This window comes from Canis aureus, chromosome 28, assembly GCF_053574225.1.
Source record: "Canis aureus isolate CA01 chromosome 28, VMU_Caureus_v.1.0, whole genome shotgun sequence".
Classification (NCBI taxonomy): domain Eukaryota; kingdom Metazoa; phylum Chordata; class Mammalia; order Carnivora; family Canidae; genus Canis; species Canis aureus.
The window spans coordinates 26,292,740-26,318,285 of NC_135638.1; the positions used below are offsets into that span (position 1 = coordinate 26,292,740).

Genomic DNA, 25,546 nt, shown 5'->3' on the forward strand with positions numbered 1-25,546 from the left:
GGGACCCATTTGCAGAAAGATCAATTGCCCAAAGGCAATTTCCCTGCAGTTGCGTAGGAGGGGCCACATCAACTCAAAGTAGGGGATATTTGGAGCAGCAATAAAGTTAGAGAAATGGTTTAGGTCAACCCAGCTGCTCTGGAGGCAGCTCTCAGTCCTAAGACGTAAGAGATATTCCAGAAAAGAGAAACATTGAGAACTTTTCATTTGATGGATGGGAGTTATTGATCATGAGGACTTAAGAGATAAACTGCTAATTTTGAAAAAGAAAAGCAAAGCTGGAGGTATCACACAATTTAAGACTTCAACTTATATTAAAAAGGCATAGTAATCAAAATAGTGTGGTACCTGTACGAAAAATAGATGCAGATCAATGGAATAGAATAGAAAACCCAGAAATAAACCCACAATTATATAGTCAACTAATCTTTGACAAAGCAGGAAAGAATGTCCAATGGGAAAAAGACAGTTTCTTCAACAAATGGTGTTGAGAAAACTAGACAGGAACATCTAAAAGAATGAAACTGAACCACTTTCTTACACCATACACAAAAAATAAACTCTAAGTGAATTGAAGACCTAAATATGACACCTGAAACCACAAAAATCTAAAAGAGAGCACAGGAAGTAATGTCTTTGACACTGACCTTAGCAATATTTTTCTAGATATGTCTTCTGAAGCAAGAGAAGTAAAAGCAAAAATAAATTGGGACTACATCAAATAAAAAGCTTTTGCACAGCAAAGAAAACAATAAACAAAACTAAAAGGCAAGCACTGAATGGGAGGAGATATTTGCAAATGACATTTCTTATAAAGGGTTAATATCCAAAATATATAAAGAACTTCTATAATTCAAAACACCAAAATGAAGTTATCCAATTAAAAAATGGGCAGAAAACAAGAACAGATATTTCTCCAAAGAAGACATAAAAATGGCCGACAGACACTTGAAAAGATGTTCAACATCACTCATCATTAGGGAGATGCAAAACAAAACTCAGTGAGTTATCACTTCACACCTGTCAGAATGGCTAAAATCAAAAACACAAGAAACAAGTATTGGTGAGGATGTGGAGAAAAAGAAACTCTCATGCACTGTTGGTGGGAATGCAAACTGGTACAACCACTCTGGAAAACAGTTTGGAAGTTCCTCAAAACATTAAAAATAAAACTACCCTGCAATCCAGTAATCACACTACTGGGTATTTACCCAAAAAATACAAAATCACTAATTCAAAGGCATACATGCACCCCTATGTTTATAACGGCATTATTTACAATAGCCAAATTCTGGAAGCAGCCCAAGTGTCCACTGATAAATGAATGGATAAAGAAGATGTGATGTGTGTGTGTGTGTTGTGTGTGATGGAATATTACTTGGCCACAAAAAAGAATGAAATCTGGCCATTTGCAACGACATGAATGGAGCTAGAGAGTATCATGCTAAGTAAAATAAGTTAATCAGAGAAAGACAAATACCATATGATTTTATTCAGATGTGGAATTTAAGAAACAAAAAAATGAGCAAAATGGAAAGAGATAGAGAAAAAGAGAAACCAAGGAACAGACTCCTAACTCAGAGAATAAATGAAGGTTACTATAGGGGAGGTAAATGGGTGAAATAGGTGATGGGGATTAAGGAGTACACTTGTCATGATGCGTGCTAGGTGATGTATGGAATTGTTGAATCACTATGTTGTACAAAACTACTATAACACAGTGTGTAAACTATACTGGAATTAAATTTTTTTAAAAAGAGAGATAAACTGTTAATTTGACCTTGCTTAGGGTCTATAGCTTGGTGGGCTGTATATATACAATAAATTCTAAACCCCTCGGCCTGTCATACAAGACCCCTTAAATGGACTCCCGAAACTTTCTCTCTGGTCTAATTACCCAGTACTTATCAACTTTGATAGTGACATTTCTCATAGAAGCACAGTCTAGCATGGTCATAAAGAACACACTAGGGCTATACTCCCCGTGTCTCAATCCCTGCTCCATCACTCCTTAGCTAAGGGACCTTAGGCAAGTTTCTTAGGCAAGTGCTAACTTTCTCTATGCCTCAGTGTTCCTCTATTTGTAATGGAACAGGATAATAATCACTGTAACTTTCTCATAGGATTAATGTGAGAATTAGATGAGTTTATTAGTTAATCACCAAGAATAGTCAGCTATTATTATTCTCCATAATTCTTTCGCAACTCCACCATTTTTTTAGTTGTATTTGCTCTGTCTAGAATTCTCTCCACCTTGCTCCTTCCCTTCTATTTCCCTTCTTTGACAGCTAAAGGCAATCAGCTTTTAAATTTCTTTTTTTTTAGCTTTTAAAGTTCAACCAAAGATTCACCTCTTTTTTTTTTTAAGATTTTATTTATTTATTTTATTTATTTATTTGAGAGAGAGAGGCAGACATAGGCAGAGGGAGAAGCAGACTCCATGCAGGGAGCCTGACGCGGGACTCAATCCCAGGTCTCCAGGATCAGGCCCTGGGCTGAAGGCAGGGCTAAACCGCTGAGCCACCGGGGCTGCCCTCCCCTCTCTTAAACCCTTCTCCACTCTACCAAAGTATTCATTTCTCCTCTGGACCTCCAAAACACTTATTCATTACTTTTGCCCTCTTTGCATAAAAAAAAAAGAATAACTATAGTACAGCTGTGATAGAGGAATAAGGGCTCAAAAGAGAGAGGCTCAAAGAGCTTCTATCAGCATATTTCAAAAGAGCGCACATTATGCTTAAATTGTGAACTTGAAGCAACTAAAGATGGAGAGAATAAGAGTTTTCTGCAATTTGGCAGAAAAGTCCTGATTGCTTCCTTCTTAAAGACATTTCCAATGCCTTTTTCTCACATGGAGAACAAGAAACAGAAACTTAAATTTCATTTTTAAATCTAGGAAACATCTGTAACCCCAAACCACATTATACGAGGAGGGAAATCAGATGGAGAAATGATAAATGACTTAGCAGAACATAGGGAGGTCAAATAGAAGTGCCTGCAGAGGTGACACTGGCCAGAAACAAGCCAATTGGACTTGCAGGATCCCAGTGTGGCTCAGAAAGTGGAGACAACAACACCTGAAAAGCCATGAGTAGTAGTAGTAATAATAAGATTGTCTGTAAAAAGAAAGAGTGAGTCTTCACATCTTCATCCCCAACTCTGTCAGCCTGGTGACCATCCTTCTGGAAAAATTTGAACAGAGAGTATACTAATATGGAATGGTGAGGTGAAGTACAAGAGTGCAAACAGAATTTTAAGCAAAAGTCTGGGTATTAAAGCTCAAGTGTCTTGCCAGCCCCCATCCTTTGCCCATTCTACCTATGAGCACCTAGGTATGTACCTTCCAGTAATGGACTGGAAAATTCTTCCCTGGAGAAACTGACCACATACACTGGAGAAACATCTTTTAGCTATGATATATGGAGTCCACAAGGAAAGAGCAGGCTGGCCAATTCCAGGGTTTCTTAACTTAAGCACTATTGATATCTTGGACCAGAGAACGCTTTTGTTAGGGGCAGTGGTAAGGGATGTTATGCTTGTCCATTTTAGGATATTTAGGAGCATCCTTGGCTTCTACTGGCTAGATATCAATAGTATCCTTTACCTAATCAAAAATGTCTTCAGACATAGCCAAATGTCTGTCGATGGTAGAGGATGGGGGTAAGAAATCACCTCTTGGAGAGAACCACTGACCTACAATGAAGCTTATCAATTTGCAAGCCCCTCCCTACACAGTTTCTAATCTGCTTTCTAGTGTATTGTCAGCCCTTTGAGTGAGCATAGCCTCTGACACAAAAGACAGACCAAGCAAAAATTAAACTGTAATTAGTATCTTCAGAGAGATAAGAGATGCTTCCTATTAAAATAAGAACAATATGTTACATAATAGGAAGAGAAAACAAAGAACTCTTAAAATTGAAAATATCAAAAAAAGAAAATATTATCAAAATTTTTAGATTTTAATATAAGGGTTAGACAGCAAAGTGGAACAAATCTTACCAAAAGTAAAATAAGAAGATGAAGATTGAACATAAAACACGAGAATATTAGAGTGCCAGCCCTAGAACATAGACATCAACTGTGTTCCAGGAGGAAAAAAGAAAACTACAAGTTATCAAATAATTTAAGAAAATTGTTGGAGGGGTTGGGGATACAGACAAAATAGGTGAAGGGGATTAATAGGTATAAATATCTTTATAAAATAAATAAGTCATGGGCATGTAACAAACAGCATATGAAATGTAGTCGATAATATTGTAATAACTGTATGATGACAGAGCGTAACTAGATCTATAATGGAGATTATTTCATGATGTATAAAAATACTAAATCACTGTGATGTACACCTGAAACTAATAGGATATTGTATGTCAATTATACTTCAATAAAAGAGAAAAAAAAGATAATTTTCCAAAACTTAGGACAAAAATTTCCAGATATTAGTGGCTTAAGTGCCTACTAAAAGAGATCTTAAGAAAAGTCCCATATCAACTTCATTATATTGAACTCTAGGGAAAAAAGATCCTAAAGCCTTCCAAATAGGGGGGAAAACAGATACATACAAAACATTGGGAATCACAATGACATCAAACTTTTCCATAGCAAGATTAGAAACAAAAAGACAATGGATCAATGCATTCAAAAATCTTTTGGTAAATGATTTATATCGATAAATTTTATACCCTGTCAAATTATCAACTAAAATGTTTATGATAGGTATGGAACAGTAAAATGTAGTCAAAGATTCTTAGAAAACTAAGAAAATTAAAGGCAGTCAATTATCATCTGCAGAAAAAATAGGAAAGGAAAAGTAACCTTAGTACTTTCTTTCTTGTTGTTCAACACTGAATAATATTTCCGTAATCAAAGCAGAAAACCATTGAATATAGAATAAGTACCAAAAAATGAAATAAACTAAAAAACCCCTGTTATACAATATTAAGAGGTTGGAGGGAGGAGAGAAAAAGGGTATGAGAGAGAAAAATTCTCATATACCATAACAGAAAATAACAGAGGACCTCCATTTCTAGTAATATAGTGATTATATGCTGAAAACAATTGAAAGTGCTGGATAAGTGGTAAAACATCATCTTCTTAAAAGCATTATTGAGCTGATAAGGAAGAAAAGAATTCTCAGGCCAAGTCTTCATTGGAGGCTGGAACTCAGATTAAGTGGAGCAGCTGACTTTTGTTGAATTTGGCAAACTTGTTCTTTTAAGGTCTTTGGAGGGAAAAGAAACAAAGCCCAGGTCCTAGTCAAGGTGAGTCTAATTGATGTTCTTCTTCTATAAGCCTAAGACTTCAAAAGGTTACACACTCTCAAGTAAGGATAAACTATAAATAAACCTTCACACTTTTCTCCCGAGGCACTCTGAGAATCATCTGTCTCAAGTTTTCAACACAAGCAGAATGGGTATATATCTCAGATCCCAGCAGGAAACAGCACAACTCAACTGACTAATCAAGGAGAACTAATAATTGGCCTATTTATAAAGGTGTAGGCAGGGTTTAGGGAAACTAATAAAAGATGGGGAAGAATCCTGGTGCTAGCAATTGCAGGGAGCTGTTACCACCTTAAGGTGGGAAGGATAGGATTGCAGATCCCAGAAAAGGCAGCTATTTGAAAAGGGTTGTGGGAGGACACAGCCAGTCTACAGCCACTCCACAGAGAGCGAGCCAGTGATCCCATTTTCACTCTCCTCTGCTGATGAGGTACCTCTTCATCCAGTTCTGAGACTTTTACTGTGAGCAGTTTTTAAGGCAAGCTCTGACTTCCGGTGAAGTAGGATTCTTTATGCACTGCTCTGAGCCCACATCAGACCCTTTCTCATGGAAAGCAATAAAGCTCACAGAGAAAGCTCTCATAGGAGTCTGCTATCTCCCAGGGCCAGAATCAGATTTGGTACACACTTTAACATCAAATCTTATGATTCCTTTTGGGAAGTTCTATCTGAGACATGCTTCTAACATGTAGCTCTTTTGTAGAGAAGAGATCATTGATATCTTGAAATTAAAAATTGGTCAGCTCTGGGTTTCAGATTTGTCCTTTTACCTAGAATATCTTTGATTACTTGCTGCCAGGATGATATCTCTTACATGGTCATTAGTTGTAATCATAACTTTATAATATATATAGTATGTAATATAATATAAATATATGTTTCCCACCAAGAGAAAAGGAAGATCATTTCCTCCATGCTTTACCTGTATTTTGCCTGTGTCAACTCACTTCCTTTACCTGATGTCTTAGTTTGGGCTGCTATAAACAAGATGTTATGGACTGGGTGGCTTAAACAACAGATATGTATTTCTCACAGATTTTGGAGACTCTCTTCTTGGTTTGCAAATGACTATCTCCTTACTGTGTCCTCACATGGAGGACAACAGAAAGGAAGCAAGCTCTCTCAAGTCTCTTCCTGTAAGGACACCAATCCTGTCACCAGGGCTTCATTCATGTGACCTAATAACCTTCGAAAGGCCCTATTTCCAAATGCCATTATATTGGAGATTAAGGTTTCAGCATATGAATTTTGGAGGGACACATTCAGTCCTTAGTTCCTGACCTCTCTACAATCTGTCCAGCTGAGTGGCTTACTAAACTTAAGGAGTCCCTATAACAAATGCTCCACTAACAATCAAACAGATGAGGCAATTTGAAATACACATATATAAAAATGAAGTTCCATCTCTACTGTATACCCATGAATTCCAAATCAATTAAATGAACAGGTTAAATAACTTCATAATCCTGAGATAGAAGAGGTATTTTGATTAAGGAAAAAAATCATGTTTTTTATTATGTACCACCTAAATTTTATCCACTAGGCATTGTTGCAAAGTATCTATGGTTATGACACTTTAAGAGACTCCAATATATTTTAGACATGGAAAGAAAACTAATACTGTCTTCAAAATTTTAAAACATCTAATAAAATGTTTACAAAATATAATATGTTAACTGCTCAACAGTAACTCAACTCCATGTTCATATATAATTATATACATAGGTATAATACAATATATGTCATGCTGACAAAAATAATTTATACCTAAAAAAATTGGAAAACTATAAAAATTATTTTCACTTTTTAAAGCTTATAAGAAAGTATACTTCATGTGGGAGATGGGAAAGTATAAGGAGGCTGGATGTAGGGAAGAAGATGTGTCTTGGTTTGGCTTTGGACAACTCCAATTGCTCCCAAATGCCAATGGTGTCTGTTGCCTAGAGTCAGCTTGATTTGGCTATTACCGGTTTTTCCCTCTGAAGACATTACACATGAGTGCTATTAATATGAGCAATACAGAACATTTTAAAATATGAAAATGTTTTCAGTCTCTGGACTTACATTCTTCTTCCTAGATTTGTACTTTCCTTCCCCCCTCAAAGTAAACCTTCTAGAAATTGAATGATACTATGCAGTTTTATGCATAATGCATGCTCAGTGAAAGACAGTAAAGACCAAATAAGATCAGCTTAATTTTCTCTATTCTGAAGCTATTTCCCCCTAATAATCTTTTAGGGAAGCAGTATCTGATTTTGTAAGATTCTTTTGCCAATTATCTTAATGATTCTACATACAGCAATTTATCAGGATCTGTAACTGACAGTACCAATTATTCATAATTGTAACTTTTTATAGCCACATTTACATTTACGTCACCTCTATTTTGCAGTGAGAAAAAAAAGAGGACAAATTAAAAAGAACTAGTTTCTCTTTTGATTCTCCCCTGTAAGTACAAGAACAGCAGATAAAAGATATTTTTAAATCCTGAAAGAACTAGTTATATATCTTTTACACTTAGTTAGACTCTATATAACTAAGCAATTATTTGAGTGTTTGGGGCATAGTATATCAAAATGAAGATCCTTAATTCCATGCTTCTATTAGGGCATTTTCACATTGAATTGCAATTACTTTTTCTACAATAATTTCTAATTGTAAATTCTTTAAGAAATTCTTATCTGTCTCTGTGTCTAGAGATAGCATGTTTTTAGCTCCTAGAAGATGCTTAATATATATTTTTTGAATCAATTGTACAATTGCATTAAATTTATATAGAAGTGATTAAAATATATAATTTATCCTCAAACTGTCACTTATAATGCATTTCAAGGCTACTAGAATCCATCTCCAGTAATTTTCTTTGTGTACTAAATCAGTTTTCTTTTTTTTTTTTTTTTTCTAAATCAGTTTTCTATTTCTTTTTTTTTTTTTTTTTTTTTTTTTTTTTTTTTTTTTATAAAACCTGGCAACATATAGCAGGTTTTTTTTTTTTAAATTTTTTTTTTTTTTTTTTTTTATGATAGTCACAGAGAGAGAGAGAGAGGCAGAGACATAGGCAGAGGGAGAAGCAGGCTCCATGCACCGGGAGCCTGATGTGGGATTCGATCCCGGGTCTCCAGGATCGCGCCCTGGGCCAAAGGCAGGCGCCAAACCACTGCGCCACCCAGGGATCCCCCAGTTTTCTATTTCTATTGCATTATCTCCATCAGTATAGTGAGACATTCTGATATCCTCTTATCTTAAAAAAATATCTTAAACTCTCTTCAGCCATTCTCTCTCTTCAGCTACTACCCAAATCTCTGTTCCTCTTTACAGAGAATCCCTCGAACTGTTTTTCTATGTTATCATCTCCAACCACAGTAAAGGAGTGTGCAGGGGTGAATGTCTTGGCTGGTTAATCAAGTCCTAGAAAGAGCAAAAATGGAAAATTAGAGACAAGGAGGTCAGGGAAAGATACATGTAGATAGATTTCTGGGAGTAGGCAAAGAGAGGTAGAGCTTTGTGTTTGCTTTAATAGCCACCATAAAATAACCACTGCAGAAGAAATACCCAAAAACCAGGGAAACTTGAGTAACTCTTCTTAGCTGGAGCAGTACTTCCACAATGCACCCACATACAGAGCGGTGTGGTGGCAAGGTTGGAAGTTATGCATGGAGACCTGTTCTCTCTCACCCCAGCTTCCACTGCTGAATATATAACTGGGAAGCAACAGAAACCAAAGCTGTGTTCTCAGGATAGTACTCCCAGGGAAGGCCAGCTAGCCTCTTGGATAAATTGATTCTTTTGGATCTTTTCAATCCTGGAGGAGCAGTAATTAGTCTTTAACACTTTGGATAAGGATGTGACTTCCTTGCCTACAGTACTTTTTTTCCTCTTTGCTAACTTTTTTATTTGAAGATAATTTACACACAATATTACATTAGTTTCAGGTGTACAAAGTAGTGATTTGACAAGCTTATACATTATGCTCTGCTCACCATAAGCATAGCTACCATCTGTCCTCATACATCACTATTACAGTATCATTGACTGTATTTCTTATGCTGTGCCTTCTATTCCCATGACTTATTTATCCTTAACAGGAAGCCTTGTACCCTCCACTTCCCTTTATTTATTTTGCCCATTCCTGGGCCTCCTTCCTTCTGGCAACCATCAGTTTGTTCTCTATTTATTGGTCTCATTCTGCTTTTTATTTGTTCATTTGTTTTTTTTAGATTCCACTTATGAGTGGAATCATACGATATTTGTCTTTCTCTGACTGACTTATTTCACTTAGCATAATACCCTCTAGGTCCATCCATGTTGTCTCAATGGCAAAATCTCATAATTTTTTATGGCTGCATAATATCCCATTGTATATGTATACCACGTTTTTCTTATCCATTTGTCTATTGATGGACATTTATGTTGCTTCCATATCATAGCTATTGTAAATAATGCTGTAATAAATGTTAGGGTACATATATTTTTTTGTAAATAATGCTGTAATAAATGTTAGGGTACATATTTATTTTTTCCATATCATAGCTATTGTAAATAATGCTGTAATAAATGTTAGGGTACATATATTTTTTTGAATTAGTGTTTTTATTTTCTTTGGTAAAACACCCAAATATTGACTCATGTGGTATTTCTATTTTTAAGTTCTTGAGGAAACTCCATACTGTTTTCCACAGTGCCTCTACCAATTTACATTCCCACTAGTGGTGCACAAGAGTGCCTTTTTCTCCACATTCTCAATACTTGTTATTTCTTGTTAGTTTGATTTTAGCCATTCTGAGGTGGTCTTGATATACATTTCCCTGGTTAGTGATGTTGAGCATCTTGTCAAGTGTCTGTGGGCCACCTATGTTTTCTTTGGAAAAATGTCTATTCAGGTCCTCTGCCTATTTTTAATTGATTAATTTTTCTGAAAAATTTTATTTATTCATTCATGAGAACACAGAGAGAGAGGCAGAGACATAGGCAGAGGGAGAAGCAGGCTCCCATGGGGAGCCCAATGCAGGACTCCATCCCAGGACCCTGGAATCATGCTCCAAGCCAAATGCAGACGCTCAACCACTGAGCCACCCAGGCGTCCCTAATTTTTTTTTTCTGGTGCACAATGGTGGTTTTATTAAAAGCATGGGGACAGGACCCATGGGCAGAAAGAGCTGCTTTTCACAGAAAAGGGTGTGTGACCATGGGCATATGGCCATGAGACATGCTAATTCTCTGTATACCACATTTCCTAGAGCATCAGCCTGATAGATCTTTAGAAAGATTCAGTTAGGGTGACAGCTTGGAGACATCATCCCACAGGGTTGCTGCAGAGTCCTTCCAGATGTGACATACACATTCAACAAATACATGATATACAGTGCCTACTCGTCACAAGTGTACTATACAGGTCTAGAAACCAAGCAATGGACTCCTCTCAGCACCGCTTTTATGAGCCCACTTATAGATTTTATGTTTCCCATCCCTGCAACTCTGGATTAGATGTCCTGATTCCCAAATAGGAGGGAATGCTTTCACCAGACACATAATAATGTTTTATTGAATCCAGAACTACAACTAATGCCTGGTCACTTTGGACTCCTAATGTCAATAGGCAAAGAAAGCAGTTATTCTATTGGTTGCAATAGAATTTGTATACAAGGTTGCTGCTACTTTGTGAGTCAGAAAAGATCTTGTAACTTGAAAGACTCATCGGAACATCCCTTAGTGATTGCATTCCCAGTGAATAATAATAAAGAAATGCAGTAACTATGGCCTGATGCAGTAGGTGATTCGACCAGGCAGAGAATCCAGAGAGGCTGAAATAATGGTTAGCGTAAGAAAATATTAAATGGATTGTGGAGGATTAGGATGAAGAATATAAATTATGTCTTAGGAACAGGTGTAGGAACAGGAACTATGGCTTGTTTCACCAACTGTCCCATTGTAAATTTGTTTTTTAAGAGATTATGTGCAACCCCATCTTAACATGTTGCTTGTCAGTAGAGCATATCTCAGTGGTGCAAAGTTTAGACTGCAACAGTCTATTCCATTTATAGGCCTGTGGAGATGCAATGAAACGCCGGGACACCTGCACCCCGATGTCTATAGCAGCAATGTCCACAATAGCCAAACTGTGGAAGGAGCCTCGGTGTCCATCGAAAGATGAATGGATAAAGAAGATGTGGTTTATGTATACAATGGAATATTATTCAGCCATTAGAAACGACAAATACCCACCATTTGCTTCAACGTGGATGGAACTGGAGGGTATTATGCTGAGTGAAGTAAGTCAATCAGAGAAGGACAAACATTATATGTTCTCATTCATTTGGGGAATATAAAAAATAGTGAAAGGGAATATAAGGGAAGGGAGAAGAAATGTGTGGGAAATATCAGAAAGGGAGACAGAACATAAAGACTCCTAACTCTGGGAAATGAACTAGGGGTGATGGAAAGGGAAGTGGGTGGGGGTGGGGATGACTGGGTGACGGGCACTGAGGGGGGCACTTGACAGGATGAGCACTGGGTGTTATTCTGTATGTTGGCAAATTGAACACCAATAAAAAAATAAATTTATTATTTAAAAAAAAGCACATGGAAAGGTGCTCAATGTCATTAGTCATAAGGGAAATGCAAATCAAAACCATAATGAGCTCTCAGTTCACACCCTATAATGAAAAGAATGACTATAATAAAAAAAAAGACATAATAATTCCTTGTACACTGCTGATAGAAATGTAAAGAGTATAGCCACTTTGGAAAACAGTCTGGAAGTTCCCCAAAATACAAAACATAAACCTAGCAATCCCACTTACAGGTATATACCCAAGAGAATTGAAAACCAATGTTGATCCAAAACGAGTACACAAAAGTTCATAGCAACATTATCCATAATAGCCAAAAAGTGAAAGTGACCCAAATGTCCATCAATTAATAAATGGATTTTTAAAAATCTGACATATCTATACAATGGAATATTATTCAGCAATAAAAAGAAATCAAATACCAATACTTGGTAAAAGATGAATGAATTCAGAAAACTAGTGCTCAGTAAAAAATGCCAGTCACAAAGAACCATATATTGGATGATTTCAAGCATGTGAAATGTCCAGATAGGCAAATCCATAGAGATAGAAAGTAGACTAGTGGTTGCCCAGGATGGGAGGAAAATTGGGAGTGCCTTCTAGTAGGTACAGGTTTCTGATGGGGAGAAAATCAAAATGTTCTAAAATTGATTGTGATGATGATTGCACAACTCTTTGAATATACTAAAAGCCATTGGATTGTGTACTTTAAATGGATGAATGGTATGGCGTGTGAATTATATCTCAATAAAGCTGCTATTAAAAATAATAGGATAAATTAAAGATTAGGGAAATTGGAAAATCTCTGTACTAGCTTCCCAATTCTTCTATAAATCTTAAACTATTTTAGAATAAAATATTTATTTAAAAAATAATATCACCAGTACAAATTATTGCTTAAAGTGATGACAGTCCAGTTTGGAGAGATCTGCAGTAAACTGATGAAGGATTATTGGTTTCAGTGTGTCAGTCACAGTTCAAGCAGAGAGTCAGTACCACTAGATTATGTGTGTGTGTGTGTATATATATATTATATATATATATATAATATATATATATGAATTGGTTATAGCAGTGTGAGATCATCTAATTATGAGGCTTAATACATCTCTGTAAAGCTATTATTTCAGCTGATGCTAATGCTTGAAATCTACAGGGCAGGCAAATGGGAAGGGAAAATTGATATAAGTTTGGGGAAAGCAAATACAAGCTAGAGTTTACAAATATGATCTGGAGCTACTGTGAATGTACTGAAATTCGTATCAGTTCGTTTCTGACCTTGATAGTATATGAGTTTCCTATAGAAGCCAGTGGAAAGCTGAACTAGCACACATGCCTTGCACACAATCAATCTTCAATAAACATCTGTTGAATAGGGATCCCTGGGTGGTGCAGCGGTTTAGCGCCTGCCTTTGGCCCAGGGCGCGATCTTGGAGACCTGGGATCGAATCCCACGTCGGGCTCCCGGTGCATGGAGCCTGCTTCTCCCTCTGCCTGTGTCTCTGCCTGAAAAAGTTTAAAAAAAAAAAAAACATTTGTTGAATAAATTGATGGATTTCAATGTCTGTCAAGATATTTTTAAACTATAAAATTTTATATAAATGATATTGCTGTTTTCATTATTAATACTCTGATTACTTGAAGTCTATCTTGTATTTTAACAATATTGATGATAAATAATTCCATTTTCGTTTTCTCAGTAGCTTTTGAAATAGTTTACTCCCTCCTTTCTTCCCCCCAACACCTTTGTTTCCTGGTAATCAGAGAATTGATGAGATTCTGGCCTACCCCTCAGTTGTTCCAGCATCATTTGTTGCAAAGGGTGTTATTCCCCCATTGAAATATCTTGGCACCCTTTTTGAAAATTAATTAACAATAAATGTCAGAGTTTATTCCTGGACTCACAATCTATTCCATTGTTATCCTATGCCTCATGTTTCCTAAATTGTTTTGATGATGAAAGCAGAAATTATAACAGCAGCCAATGTGGTGCTCAATGTACTGCAGCATGTAAAACAAATGTATTTAAAAAGTGGAGAGGGTAAAAAGACCTAAATAGAAGTTTTCTATACTTTGCTGGAAGTGAGGAAACATTGATAACAGATTATGATAAATTATATGTATATTGTAATACATAGAGGAATACATAGCTTTTTTATAAGAAAGCTACATAAAGTGATATACTGAAAAAGACAATAAATCAAGAAGGAATCCTAAGAATGTTCAAGTAACTCATAGGAGGGTAAAAATAGAAACACTGGAATGAGAAACAGGAAACAAATAGAAAACAGGTAATAAAATGGTAGGCTTAAACACTAGGTAACATATCAATAATTACTTTAAATGTTAATAATCTAATTATATCACTTAAGAGACGGGATTGGCAGAATGGATTTTAAAACATCCAACAATATGCTATTTATAAGAAATTCATCTTAAATACAATTGTAAAAGTAAATTTAAACTTAAAAGATAGGAAAAGTATATCACACAAACATTAATTTTTTAAAAAACAAACTGCAGTAATGGCTATATTAATACCAGATAAAGTAGACTTCAGAAAAAAATTACTAAAGACAAAAAGACATGATTTTATAATGATGAGAAGATTAGTCTACTGGGAAAACATAATGATTATAAATGTAATGGCTCACTCATATAAAAAAGAGAGAGAGAGAGAGAGAGAGAAGCAAACCAGGAACAGACTCTTAACTATAGAGAACAAACTGTTGAAGGGGGTGTGGGTGGGGGGATGGATTAAATGGATGATGGGTTAAGGAGGGCACTAGTAGTGATTAGCATTGGGTGTTGTAAAAACTTGAAGGAAAAAAAATAAATGTAATGGCACCAAACAACAGAGCACCAAAAGACACAGAACAAAGCTATCCCAGTTGTCCAGTCTTCACCCCAGGTGGAAGATTTGCTGGTAGGCTAGAACAGCTTATGTAGATACAGTAGGTTTGAGACATAGGCTTACAGGTCTCATTATTGCTGTTCTGTAATACCCAGAAAATAAGAAAAATATCACACTCAAAAGAGAGCTCAAAAGACAGAGCCAAAGGCACATGTTTAGAGTAGTGATCACAGAAAGGAAGGACTTATAGGAGAATGGAGTCAAGGCTGCAGAGGGCTGGAAATACAGAGCACAGGGCTGAAGGTTGAAACACGTGAGCATGAAAACCAAGGCAGAATGAGAGATTTCTTGCTACAGTTTAACAAGTGGTATGTCCAGATAACTTATTTCATGAAATCAATGAATCCTTTATTTCTTTTTTTAAAGTTTTTATTTTCATTCCAGTTGGTTAACATACAATATAATGTTAGATTCAGGTATACAATATAGCAATTCAACATTCCTGTACAACACCCAGTGCTCATCACAGCGCGTGCCCTCCTAATGCCTTTCACCCATTAAACCACACCTCCACACGCACCTCCCCACTGGTAACCAGCAGTGCGTTTTCTACAGTTAAGAGTCTGTTTCTTGGTTTGCCTCTCTGTTACTTTTTTTTCCATTTGCTTATTTGGTTTCTGAATTCAACATATGAATGAAGCTACATGCTATTTGTCTTTCTCTGACTGATTTATTTCACTTAGCATAATACTCTCTAGCTCCATCTGCATTGTTGCAAATGGCAAGATTTCATTCTTTCTTATGGCTAATATTCATTCAGTTTAGGACCAGAATAATTTTAAGTATTCAGGTTAGGGATAGCATGATGGATGTGCCCATTATCCTGCAATTCAGAGACCTCTCCAGAGAGATAACTTTAGGGTTAGGGTTAGGGTTAGAGTTAGGGATTAGTGGTTAGTAGTTAGGGGTTAAGATTAGGATTAAAGTTATGATTAGGGTTAGGGAGAGGATATGTGCCTGGTATCCTGTAGTTCCATGAATCCTCTTAAAAGGCCTAGGACACTATTAGAATTTACAGATTAATGCAATCTTTTTCCTCAAATAAAAAAATATCACTAATATTGACTGAGCACTTACTATTTGTCAGGCAATAATAACATATATGCATTCTATCATAATTTTCACAATAGTTCTATTGTAGTTTTCTGATTGCTGCTGTAACAAGTTACCATTTGTTGTTTAAAACAACAAAACAAGTTACATAGTGTTTTGTAGGTCAGAAGTCTGACATAGGTCTCACTGGGGTAAAATTAAGGTAATGGCCGGGCTGTGTTCCTTCCCATACACTCTTGGTAGGATCTGTTTCCTTGCTTTTTCTAGCTTCTAGAGACTACCTACATTCCTTGGCTTGTGGACCCTTTCATCCATCTTCAAAGCTAACAAATGCAATCTAAGTCCCTCTCACATGCATCGCTCTTAACACTTCTACCTCATTCTGTCATTTTAAAGGACTCTTGTGATTACATTAGGTATACCCAGAGAATCCAGAATAATCTTCCTGTCTTAAAGTCAGTTTATTAGTTCTATCTGCAACCTTAATCCCCTTTTACCATTAAGGTTACACATTTATAGGTTCCAAGCACTAAAATGTGGACATCTTCAAGGGTATGAAGTGGGCTCTATAATCCACAATTTAACATCTGAAGTAGTAGGTCCTAACTGGGGGGGGTGAGGAGGGAGTGATTCACTCCAGTGAAATGAGCAAAATATATTAGATAGAGATGACAAACATCCTACAATGCACAGGATATTTTCCCACAACAAATAATGGTCAAAATATCAATAGTGCCACTATTGAGAAGCCAAAGTCTAAGGAAATGGAGATTGGGAGAAGTTAAGTATCTTCACGACAATCATAGCTATTAAGTTTCAGAGTCATAATCTGAACCCAGGTCCACCTGCCTTTTGGATCCTGAACATATTTCAGCTTTGCCACACTGCAGCAGTGTACCATGAATTGTTGATGACAAGCAAAGCTGAATGTCCTCCTCCATGGATGTATTCATACACAACAAAATGAGGACTTTTTTAAGCCTCATTACTCTGAACATGCACATGTCTAGCTCCAAGACACTTGGAGATTTGAACAAAGCAGTCTTGTTCAGTAGTTAAAGTAGGTATAGTTGTTTCATGAAGCTTTCATTGAACATAGTTCACTCAGGCATTAAGTATAATAAACAAATATGTAGAGTAGTATGCTACCAGTAGTAAAGGAATTAGGCCTGGGAGATGAGATATGAGGTCAATCTTTTGTTTCTTTACCCCTCTCCCTAGTTTCTGTTGGTCCACTTATCAGCATGCTAACTACTGACAATATTCAAAAATATGTGTTGTCTATGAGGATAGTTAAATACCAGAGTGTGTGCACTGTGAGTGCAATCACAGCATGAACACTGGAAAGTCCTATTCTGGCATATTTATATAGATGATGAACCATGTATGACAGCAACACATTATATTTATCATACATGTGAAAAAAGTGCTTTAGCATAATATATTATGCTTTAGCATATAAAACAAAAAGTAGCTTGCCCAGTCACAGATGTTTTAATGATAATGTAGTTTACTGTTTTCAACAATCACATCATTAACACCCTGTTGCATCTGAACATTACCATTGCATAAACCATGACATCATTAAATACACACTGAAAATAATTATAGCAACATTATTATTTTCTATAGCCACATGTTCCCTGAAGCACCAAGAATTATTTGAACATAATTATGATCTCAACTGTACAAATATCAGCATGAATTTAAAAGACTTTAATTAGAGAACACCTTTAGCTTCCATTGGGTAAACAGTTATATTCCGACATCAAGAACAGTAATTCATGTAATTACATATTTGTGTGCAAGGTTTACTTAGTCTAAATTATTTAACAGTTTGAATAAATTCTACTGCCTTGTAGAGTTTCAAATTCAGGCTATCATAGTGCCACCAATACAAAAATACAAAAAAAAAACACAAAAAAACAAAAAACCCAGCATCAGCTAAATAAGACATGACATGTTAGTGAAGAAAGTTAAAGATCTTTTAGAAGTGGTCATTGATGGGGGTACCTGGGTGGCTCTATCAGTTAAGCTCCTGACTCTTGATTTAGGCTCCGGTCATGATCTCAGAGTCATGAGATCAAGCCCTGAGTCAGGCTCTGTCCATGGAGCCTGCTTAAGATTCTCTCTCTCCCTCTTCCCCAGCTCCTCCCCTGCTTGCTGTCTCTCTTAAAAAAGAAAAAGGTCATTGATGACTTAACGCTCCATATAAATCAATCACTATGCTGCCTCTGCTGAGTTTTTCTGATTAGAAAACTAATCCCTTCTCCAGGAAGTCCAAGAAGCTAGTAATTCTCTTAACATGACCTAGCGCCTGAAAACAGCACTAAGACCGATTCTCAGGTCTCCCAATTCTGAGCTCTCTGAGATGGGAGAGATCACATAATAATTCCTGTTCTACCCCTAGGGGCTTACATAGTGTTAGGTAGAATAAGGTGTCTGCTGAATTGATTCTTCATCTAATACTCTGTTTACTTATCAAGCCCTTACAAACATCCTGTTTTATAATCAGAGCTGAGATTCCATTAAATTCCCAGTCTATCTGCCCCTCCTTCACAACCCCTGGATTAGTCCATGATCCAAGAAGTAAAGGGAATCCTCCTAGACCCTACTGCAGAGTCATAGTCAGTGTCATTCTGATTGCTAGATGTGCTTGCAATAGCTGCTGTTAAAGACTGTATCACCCTGGTTTATAACTAACAAACTTCAAACTTGACTTTGAGTAAATTATCTAACCTCTCCTCTTACCTTAAAATGAGGGTAAAAATAATAATGGTTCTATTCATGGGGTTGTGAAGATTATATGAGATCATTTGCATAAGGTTCCCAGAACAGTGCTTGGTATAAAATAAGCTCTTAATAGAAGTTAGCTATTATTATTATTTTGCTAGAATGTAAGTTCCTGAGGGCAGAGACTGAGTCTGTTTGATACCCAGAATAGAAGAGAAATCACTTTAAAAGAGCCAAGGAGTAGAGAATAACAGGTTTTGAAGAGTTAAAGTTGGACACTAATAAATCAAAATTTATCTTAATGTCTTGGCAACTATGGCACAAGTTGGAAGCATCTTGCATAAATGGTCTATGTTTTCTGACCAAAAAAAAAAAAAAAAAAGCAAAACAAAACAACCAAACACATTTGTCTGCAAACACATACTTTCTCCTGGGAACAAGTAGTACCAGAAAAATTGCCAAAATTCTTCTGGTTTAAGTGTAAATCTCTTAGGATTGACTCATCATCTTATGGGCAAGAGGTCAGGTGAAGAATTTAGATCCTTACTGTCTAGTTAGATTTCCTGTCACAGTCGAATGAAAATCTGCTTGTCTTTGCCTGGTTAACTTTTGCCCTTATGCATGTCATATAAAACCACAAGGTGGGCTAAAGTTAGGATCAGCTACTAAAATAAAAGAAAATAGGGGATCCCTGGGTGGCGCAGTGGTTTGGCGCCTGCCTTTGGCCCAGGGCGCGATCCTAGAGACCCGGGATCAAATCCCACGTCAGGCTCCCGGTGCATGGAGCCTGCTTCTCCCTCTGCCTGTGTCTCTGCCTCTCTCTCTCTCTCTCTCTCTCTGTGACTATCATAAATAAATAAAGAAAAAAAAAAGAAAAGAAAATATATTACAATTAATCTAACACAAATTCATTATTTATCATCAACATCATTAAAATATAAGATAAATTTCAAGCATCACAGTATGTATAATGATAATAGCAATAACATATAAAACTTTACAATTTATAAAACTATATTCACAGATATTATTGAAGTCCATCGGGTTATTCAACAAACACTTATTGGACATTGCTTATGTGCAAGGTATGTGTGCTGGGAGACAGTAGTATAAAATATGGTTCTTGCCTTCTTGGAATTCAGTTTAGTGGTGCAAGCTAAGAAGAAATAATTAACCAAATTAACAAATTACACTACGATAAGTGCCATGATGGGGAAGTACAGTACATGATGGGGATTGTGAGGCTATCCAACAGGGGAGCCTGACCTGGACTAGGGAGTTAGGGAAAGCTTCTCTGAGAAGCTGAAATTTAGACTGGGACCTGAAGAAAAAATGAATAAATGTGAGCCAAGCAAAAAGGAAGTGAGCATTAGAAGACAAGGCAGTAGGCTATGCAAAGGACTTGAGTTGGGCAGGGACACAGCCTATTCTAGGAAATGATAAGAGAATGCCACGGTGGCTGGGCACCCAGAGCCAAGAGCCAAGTCATAAAGATGAGAGACAATCGATCGGCAGGGAGACCAGGGGTCACATCATGCTGAGAGCCTTGTACACTCTTCTAAAGATTTGTTCATAAATAAGACCTCGTAAATTAACACATATTCGTGAAGAAAACAGGGCAAAACCAGCCATAATGACAGGTGGGTTCCACATGGTTTCATTTAGTCATGTTAGAGAAAGTTGAATGTCCCAAATATCAACCCAGCTGGTTCCAAACTACTATAGCCCACAGCTGTAAAAGAGTTCCCTGAGCTTTCTAAGCATCAAAATGATTTTAGGGACTAGACTGTCAGAGTATTAGTTAATAGTCGAGCCTTTTCACCTTCATTCTGATTCTGACCTACTGCTTTATGACTGTGTACAAATCCTTAGGTCTTCTGAGCTTCAGCTTTTTTGTTTACAGAATGGGGATAATTTTAACTAACCTGGCTATTGTGAGGATTAACAAAGAAAGCACTTTACAACAATAAAATAGATCTCAATGTTAATAGCTATACAATACTAAATCATGAAATCCTTAGTTTTATCCTTTATTCTGGAAGGTTTTAGAATGCCTTCTTTCATATGCTCAAAAGGTATCTTGGTATAATAGAAAAAGCTTTGGAGGTGGAAAAACCTGAAGTCAAATGCCAGTCCTGGCACTTTCCAGCTGGGTAACAATGGTGCCACTGGAGCCTCAGTTTTTTTCATCTGTTTGGGAGCAAAAAATTCTACCTTTATCATTATTTTAAGTACTATGTTAGAACATGGGGGAGACTCACACTTAAAATGTCTGTCACATAGCAGATCTAAAATAAATATTTGTTCCCTACTCCTAGCTCTCTTTCTCTGAGCAGAAAGAGATTTCTGTGTTGCATTTAAGAAAGTAGTGTAGATCAGTGCTTGACAGACTTCAAATATGCATAGAAAACATGGCAAAGATTTATTAAAATGCAGAGTTGAATTCAGTAGGTCTGGGATGATACCCAAGATTAAGCACATCTAACAAGCTCCCAGGTGACGCTGTCACAACTAATCCATAGAGCACAACTTTAAGTAGCAAGGGTCTAGATGATCTGGCTAGTTTACTAATGTCATCAACCTGCTATTTATATCAGAATGAGAGTCAGCTAGTATTGGGATACATCTTAGTAGGTGTCTGTGCTTCCTGGAAGGACACAAAATCTAGATTTCATATTGTTTGATTTCATTTGCATTTCTTGACCCAATAAAAAGGAATATTCTTACCATAGAAAAATCTAGTAAGAAACATTCTTAATGTAGAGCGTTACCATTCATTTGAGGATCTCTTAGGAATGCAAGAAAAGTTAAACTTTGAGTTCCAAGAAGCCAAGAACCATACACACCTTACACATAATCAATGTCCAATAAGTATCTGTTGGATAAATCAATGGATTTCAACAATGTCTGTGAAAATATTTTTATAAGGTTTTATTATAAGGTTTTATATAAATGGTATTGCTATTATCATTACTCATATTATATTACTTAAATTTTACCTTGTATTTTAATGATGTTGGTGATAATTCCATTCCCATTTTCTCAGTCTCTTTATCCTCCCCAGAACTTTTTCTTCCTTGTGTTCAGAGTACTGAAGAGATTCTGGCATAATCCCTCCCTCTCTGCTTCCTTGATTCCTCCTGTCTATGGTAAGTGGTGAGTCCCCAAGGATCAGTTCTAAACCAGATCCTCCCTCAGTAATCTTGTCTAGCTTTGTGGCATCAGCTGTCATGCTATGAAGACCCAAGTTATAACTAGGACCCCTCCTCAGCTCTCGTCTTCTAGCTTCAATTCCCTGTGGACATTTCATTTTGGATGTCTGGCAATTAGTGATATCCATAATTGAAATCATTAACCTAATCCTGAAGTGCCTCCACCTCCAGACTTTCTGTTTATGTTACATATCAGCAGTCTCACCATACTGAAATTTGACATCACCCTCATACTTATCTAATCCCTTGTCCTCATCTCTGTGCTCCCACACCTGATCAGCCACAAACTGCTATTGATTCTTTCACTTCAGTACCTCTGAAATCTCTTCTACCTTTTTCATCCCTTCCCACATTCTAGTCTAGGCCCTTTACTGGGACTATTGCAGTAGTCTTCTACATAGACTTATCTCCAATGTCTGTCTCCCTGTAGCTTTCCTTGTGCACCATTACTTTATTTTTGTTGATCTATTTAGAAACCCTTAATTCCTCCCTTTTACCTCTAAAACACAATCAAACTCCTTATTCTGGCATGCTGAGTCTTCCACAATCTGATCCCAATTTACTTTTCCAGAGCTATTTTCTAAGTCTCCCTTTAAGTTATAACTTACTTGAGTCAAATACATAACCTTTCAGATAACTGACTCAAAATCTTGTCCCAGTTCCAAGAAGTGAGAGTTCCACAAGAATAAAATATTATAAGCTAATTTGAATCAAAGGCACAACTCTGGTCCAGTTGTCCATCATCTGGTCATGGTATGTTCAGGTTTGCCTTCTCCGAGTATGAATAGGGGAATTTTCTACAGAGAAAGTATAAGCAAGCAAAAAATTATTTCTGGTACTAAGAAAATGCTAAGGCAGTGCCAGCACCAGGAAAGAGGTAGGGGAGAGGCTGTTAGCAACCTCCAGCTGACACACTCTAATTAACCTCCATATTTCTTTAATGTACATGAACATAAATGGTCACTTGAAGTTTCCTTCATATTATGCAAATATAACCTCTGGTCTCCTTCCCCTTCTAAACAGGCTACAGCCTTATGAATCCCCTGCTTTCTGGGATATCCTGGAGTAGCTTCTGAAGGTCTCTACAGAGATGGCATGTTTATTGAATATTTGCTACGACTAAAATGACAACTGATTTAAGTTCTTTCTTTATTTGCATATTTGTTTTTGAGGATACCAAATGTAGTAATTGTACTAAAATATTAAAAACTGAAATTTGAAATCCCATACATACAGGATTAATCCAAAATTTTGTTTCCTTGGATCTCTCATTATTAGGATGAATAATAAACCCTACTGTGTATATAAAGTTATGGTTATGACAACTGTTTACTCACTATTTTTTCTCTTTACCAAGATATTTTGGATTCCATATTGTGCTAACTAAAAGTTGACATTCATGTCATAGAATAAATAGTAAACTTTAGCATAAATATGTAAAACTATTTTAAGAGAATGGGAGAAATATAGTAGATCAAATAAATGGGTTAAGAACTTGTTATTGAAATAAATATATCAATAGAAATAAGAAAAGAATGTGGAAATGTTTTCACATTGTATAAGACAAAGAAATTCTATAATCTAAAGAGACCTTGAAGAGCAACTAAGTTAAGCATCCTTATTTTTATTTTTTAAAGCATTATTGATATATATTTTACATACAATAAAATTCATCCAGGGATGCCTGGATGGCTCAGCAGTTGAGCATCTGACTTTGGCTCAGGGTGTGATCCTGGAGTCCCTGATGGAATCCCACATTGGGCTCCCTGCATGGAGTCTACTTTTCCCTCTGCCTACGTCTCTGCCTCTCTCTCTCTCTCTCTCTCTCTCTCTGCCTCTCATGGATAAATAAATAAAATCTTTAAAAAAATAAAAATAATATTTTCCATTCATTTTCTCTCCTTTCCCCTTTATTCCCTTTCACTATTTTTTATATTCCCCAAGTGAATGAGACCATATAATGTTTGTCCTTCTCCGATTGACTTACTTCACTCAGCATAATACCCTCCAGTTCCATCCACGTCGAAGCAAATGGTGGATATTTGTCATTTCTAATGGCTGAGTAATATTCAATTGTATACATAGACCACATCTTCTTTATCCATTCATCTTTCGATGGACACCGAGGCTCCTTCCACAGTTTAGCTATTGTGGACATTGCTGCTATAAATATCAGGGTGCAGGTGTCCCGGCGTTTCATTGCATCTGTATCTTTGGGGTAAATCCCCAGCAGTGCAATTGCTGGGTCATAGGGCAGATCTATTTTTAACTCTTTGAAGAACCTCCACACAGTTTTCCAGAGTGGCTGCACCAGTTCACATTCCCATCAAAAGTGCAAGAGGGTTCCCCTTTCTCCACATCCTCTCCAACATTTGTTGTTTCCTGCTTTGTTAATTTTCCCCATTCTCACTGGTGTGAAGTGGTATCTCATTGTGGTTTTGATTTGTATTTCCCTGATGGCAAGTGATGCGGAACATTTTCTCACGTGCTTGTTGGCCATGTCTATGTCCTCCTCTGTGAGATTTCTGTTCATGTCTTTTGCACATTTCATGATTGGATTGTTTGTTTCTTTGCTGTTGAGTTTAAGAAGTTCTTTATAGACCTTAGATACTAGCCCTTTATCTGATAGGTCATTTGCAAATATCTTCTCCCATTCTATAGGTTGTCTTTTAGTTTTGTTGACTGTTTCTTTTGCTGTGCAGAAGCTTCTTATCTTGACGAAGTCACAATAATTCATTTTTGCTTTTGTTTCTTTTGCCTTCATGGATGTATCTTGCAAGAAGTTACTGAGAGGGAGACAGAACATGAGAGACTCCTAACTCTGGGAAACGAACAAGGGGTGATGGAAAGGGAAGTGGGCGGGGGGTGGGGATGACTGGGTGACGGGCACTGAGGGGGGCACTTGATGGGATGAGCACTGGGTGTTATGCTATATGTTGGCAAATTGAACTCCAATAAAAAAATAAAAAATTAAAAAATTAAAAATTAAAAAATAAAAATCAATAAAAATCACCCATTTAAAGTTTACAGTTCAGGGGTACCTAGGGGTGGGGGGTACAGTTGGTTATGCATCTGACCCTTGATCTAAGCTCAGGTCTTGATCTCAGGGTTATGAGTTCAAGCCCTACGTTGGGCTCCATGACAGGACTGGAGGCCACATAAAATAAATAAATGATAGATAGATGGATAGATAGATAGATAGATAGATGATAGATAAATAGATAAAAATTAAGTTTATAGTTCGGTGAGTTTTTGTATACTTACAGTTGTGCACCCAACCAGAATCTATATTATAAAATACTTTAAATATTTTGAAATCTATATTATAAAATATTATAAAAATTATAAAATATTTTCAGACTAACAGAAGTCTGATAACCTAGCCCTTGGTAACCATTAATCTACCTTCTGTCTCTAATGATTTCCCTACTCTGGACATTTCATATATGCAGACTCACACACTGAGTGGTCTTTTATGACTTCCTTTCTTTCACTTAGTATAATGTTTTCAAGTTTCACCCATATTGTAACATGTATCAGTACCTAATTCCTTTATATGGCTAATACTCCATTGTGTGATACACTATATTCCGTTTATCCATTCATCAGCTGATGGACATTTGGGTTGTTTCCACTTCTTGGTATAACTAATAATGCTATCAAGAACATTTGTTTTTAGGTGGAGAAAGTTTTCATTCCTCTTGCATATATACCTAGTTGTAGAATTGCTGGGTCATATAGTGACTCTGTGTTTAATATTTTGAGGAACTACACCAAGGAGCT

At 36.6% G+C, this 25,546-nt stretch overlaps 1 protein-coding gene across 13 annotated transcripts in view; it reads left to right on the forward strand.

The window, feature by feature from the left end:
- The window catches only part of LOC144300565 (uncharacterized), a 228,499-nt gene that overhangs the window by 183,259 nt on the left and 19,694 nt on the right, over positions 1-25,546 (forward strand). For 12 of the 13 annotated variants that reach the window (XM_077876777.1, XM_077876778.1, XM_077876781.1 and 9 more), the window contains 2 exons: positions 11,324-11,551; positions 21,598-21,700. In XM_077876777.1, coding sequence (XP_077732903.1) covers positions 11,324-11,551; positions 21,598-21,700 — 331 coding nt within the window. Of the gene's footprint in view, positions 1-11,323; positions 11,552-21,597; positions 21,701-22,786; positions 23,220-25,546 lie in introns of those variants that run through there. The other variant, XM_077876779.1, reaches the window with a different exon arrangement.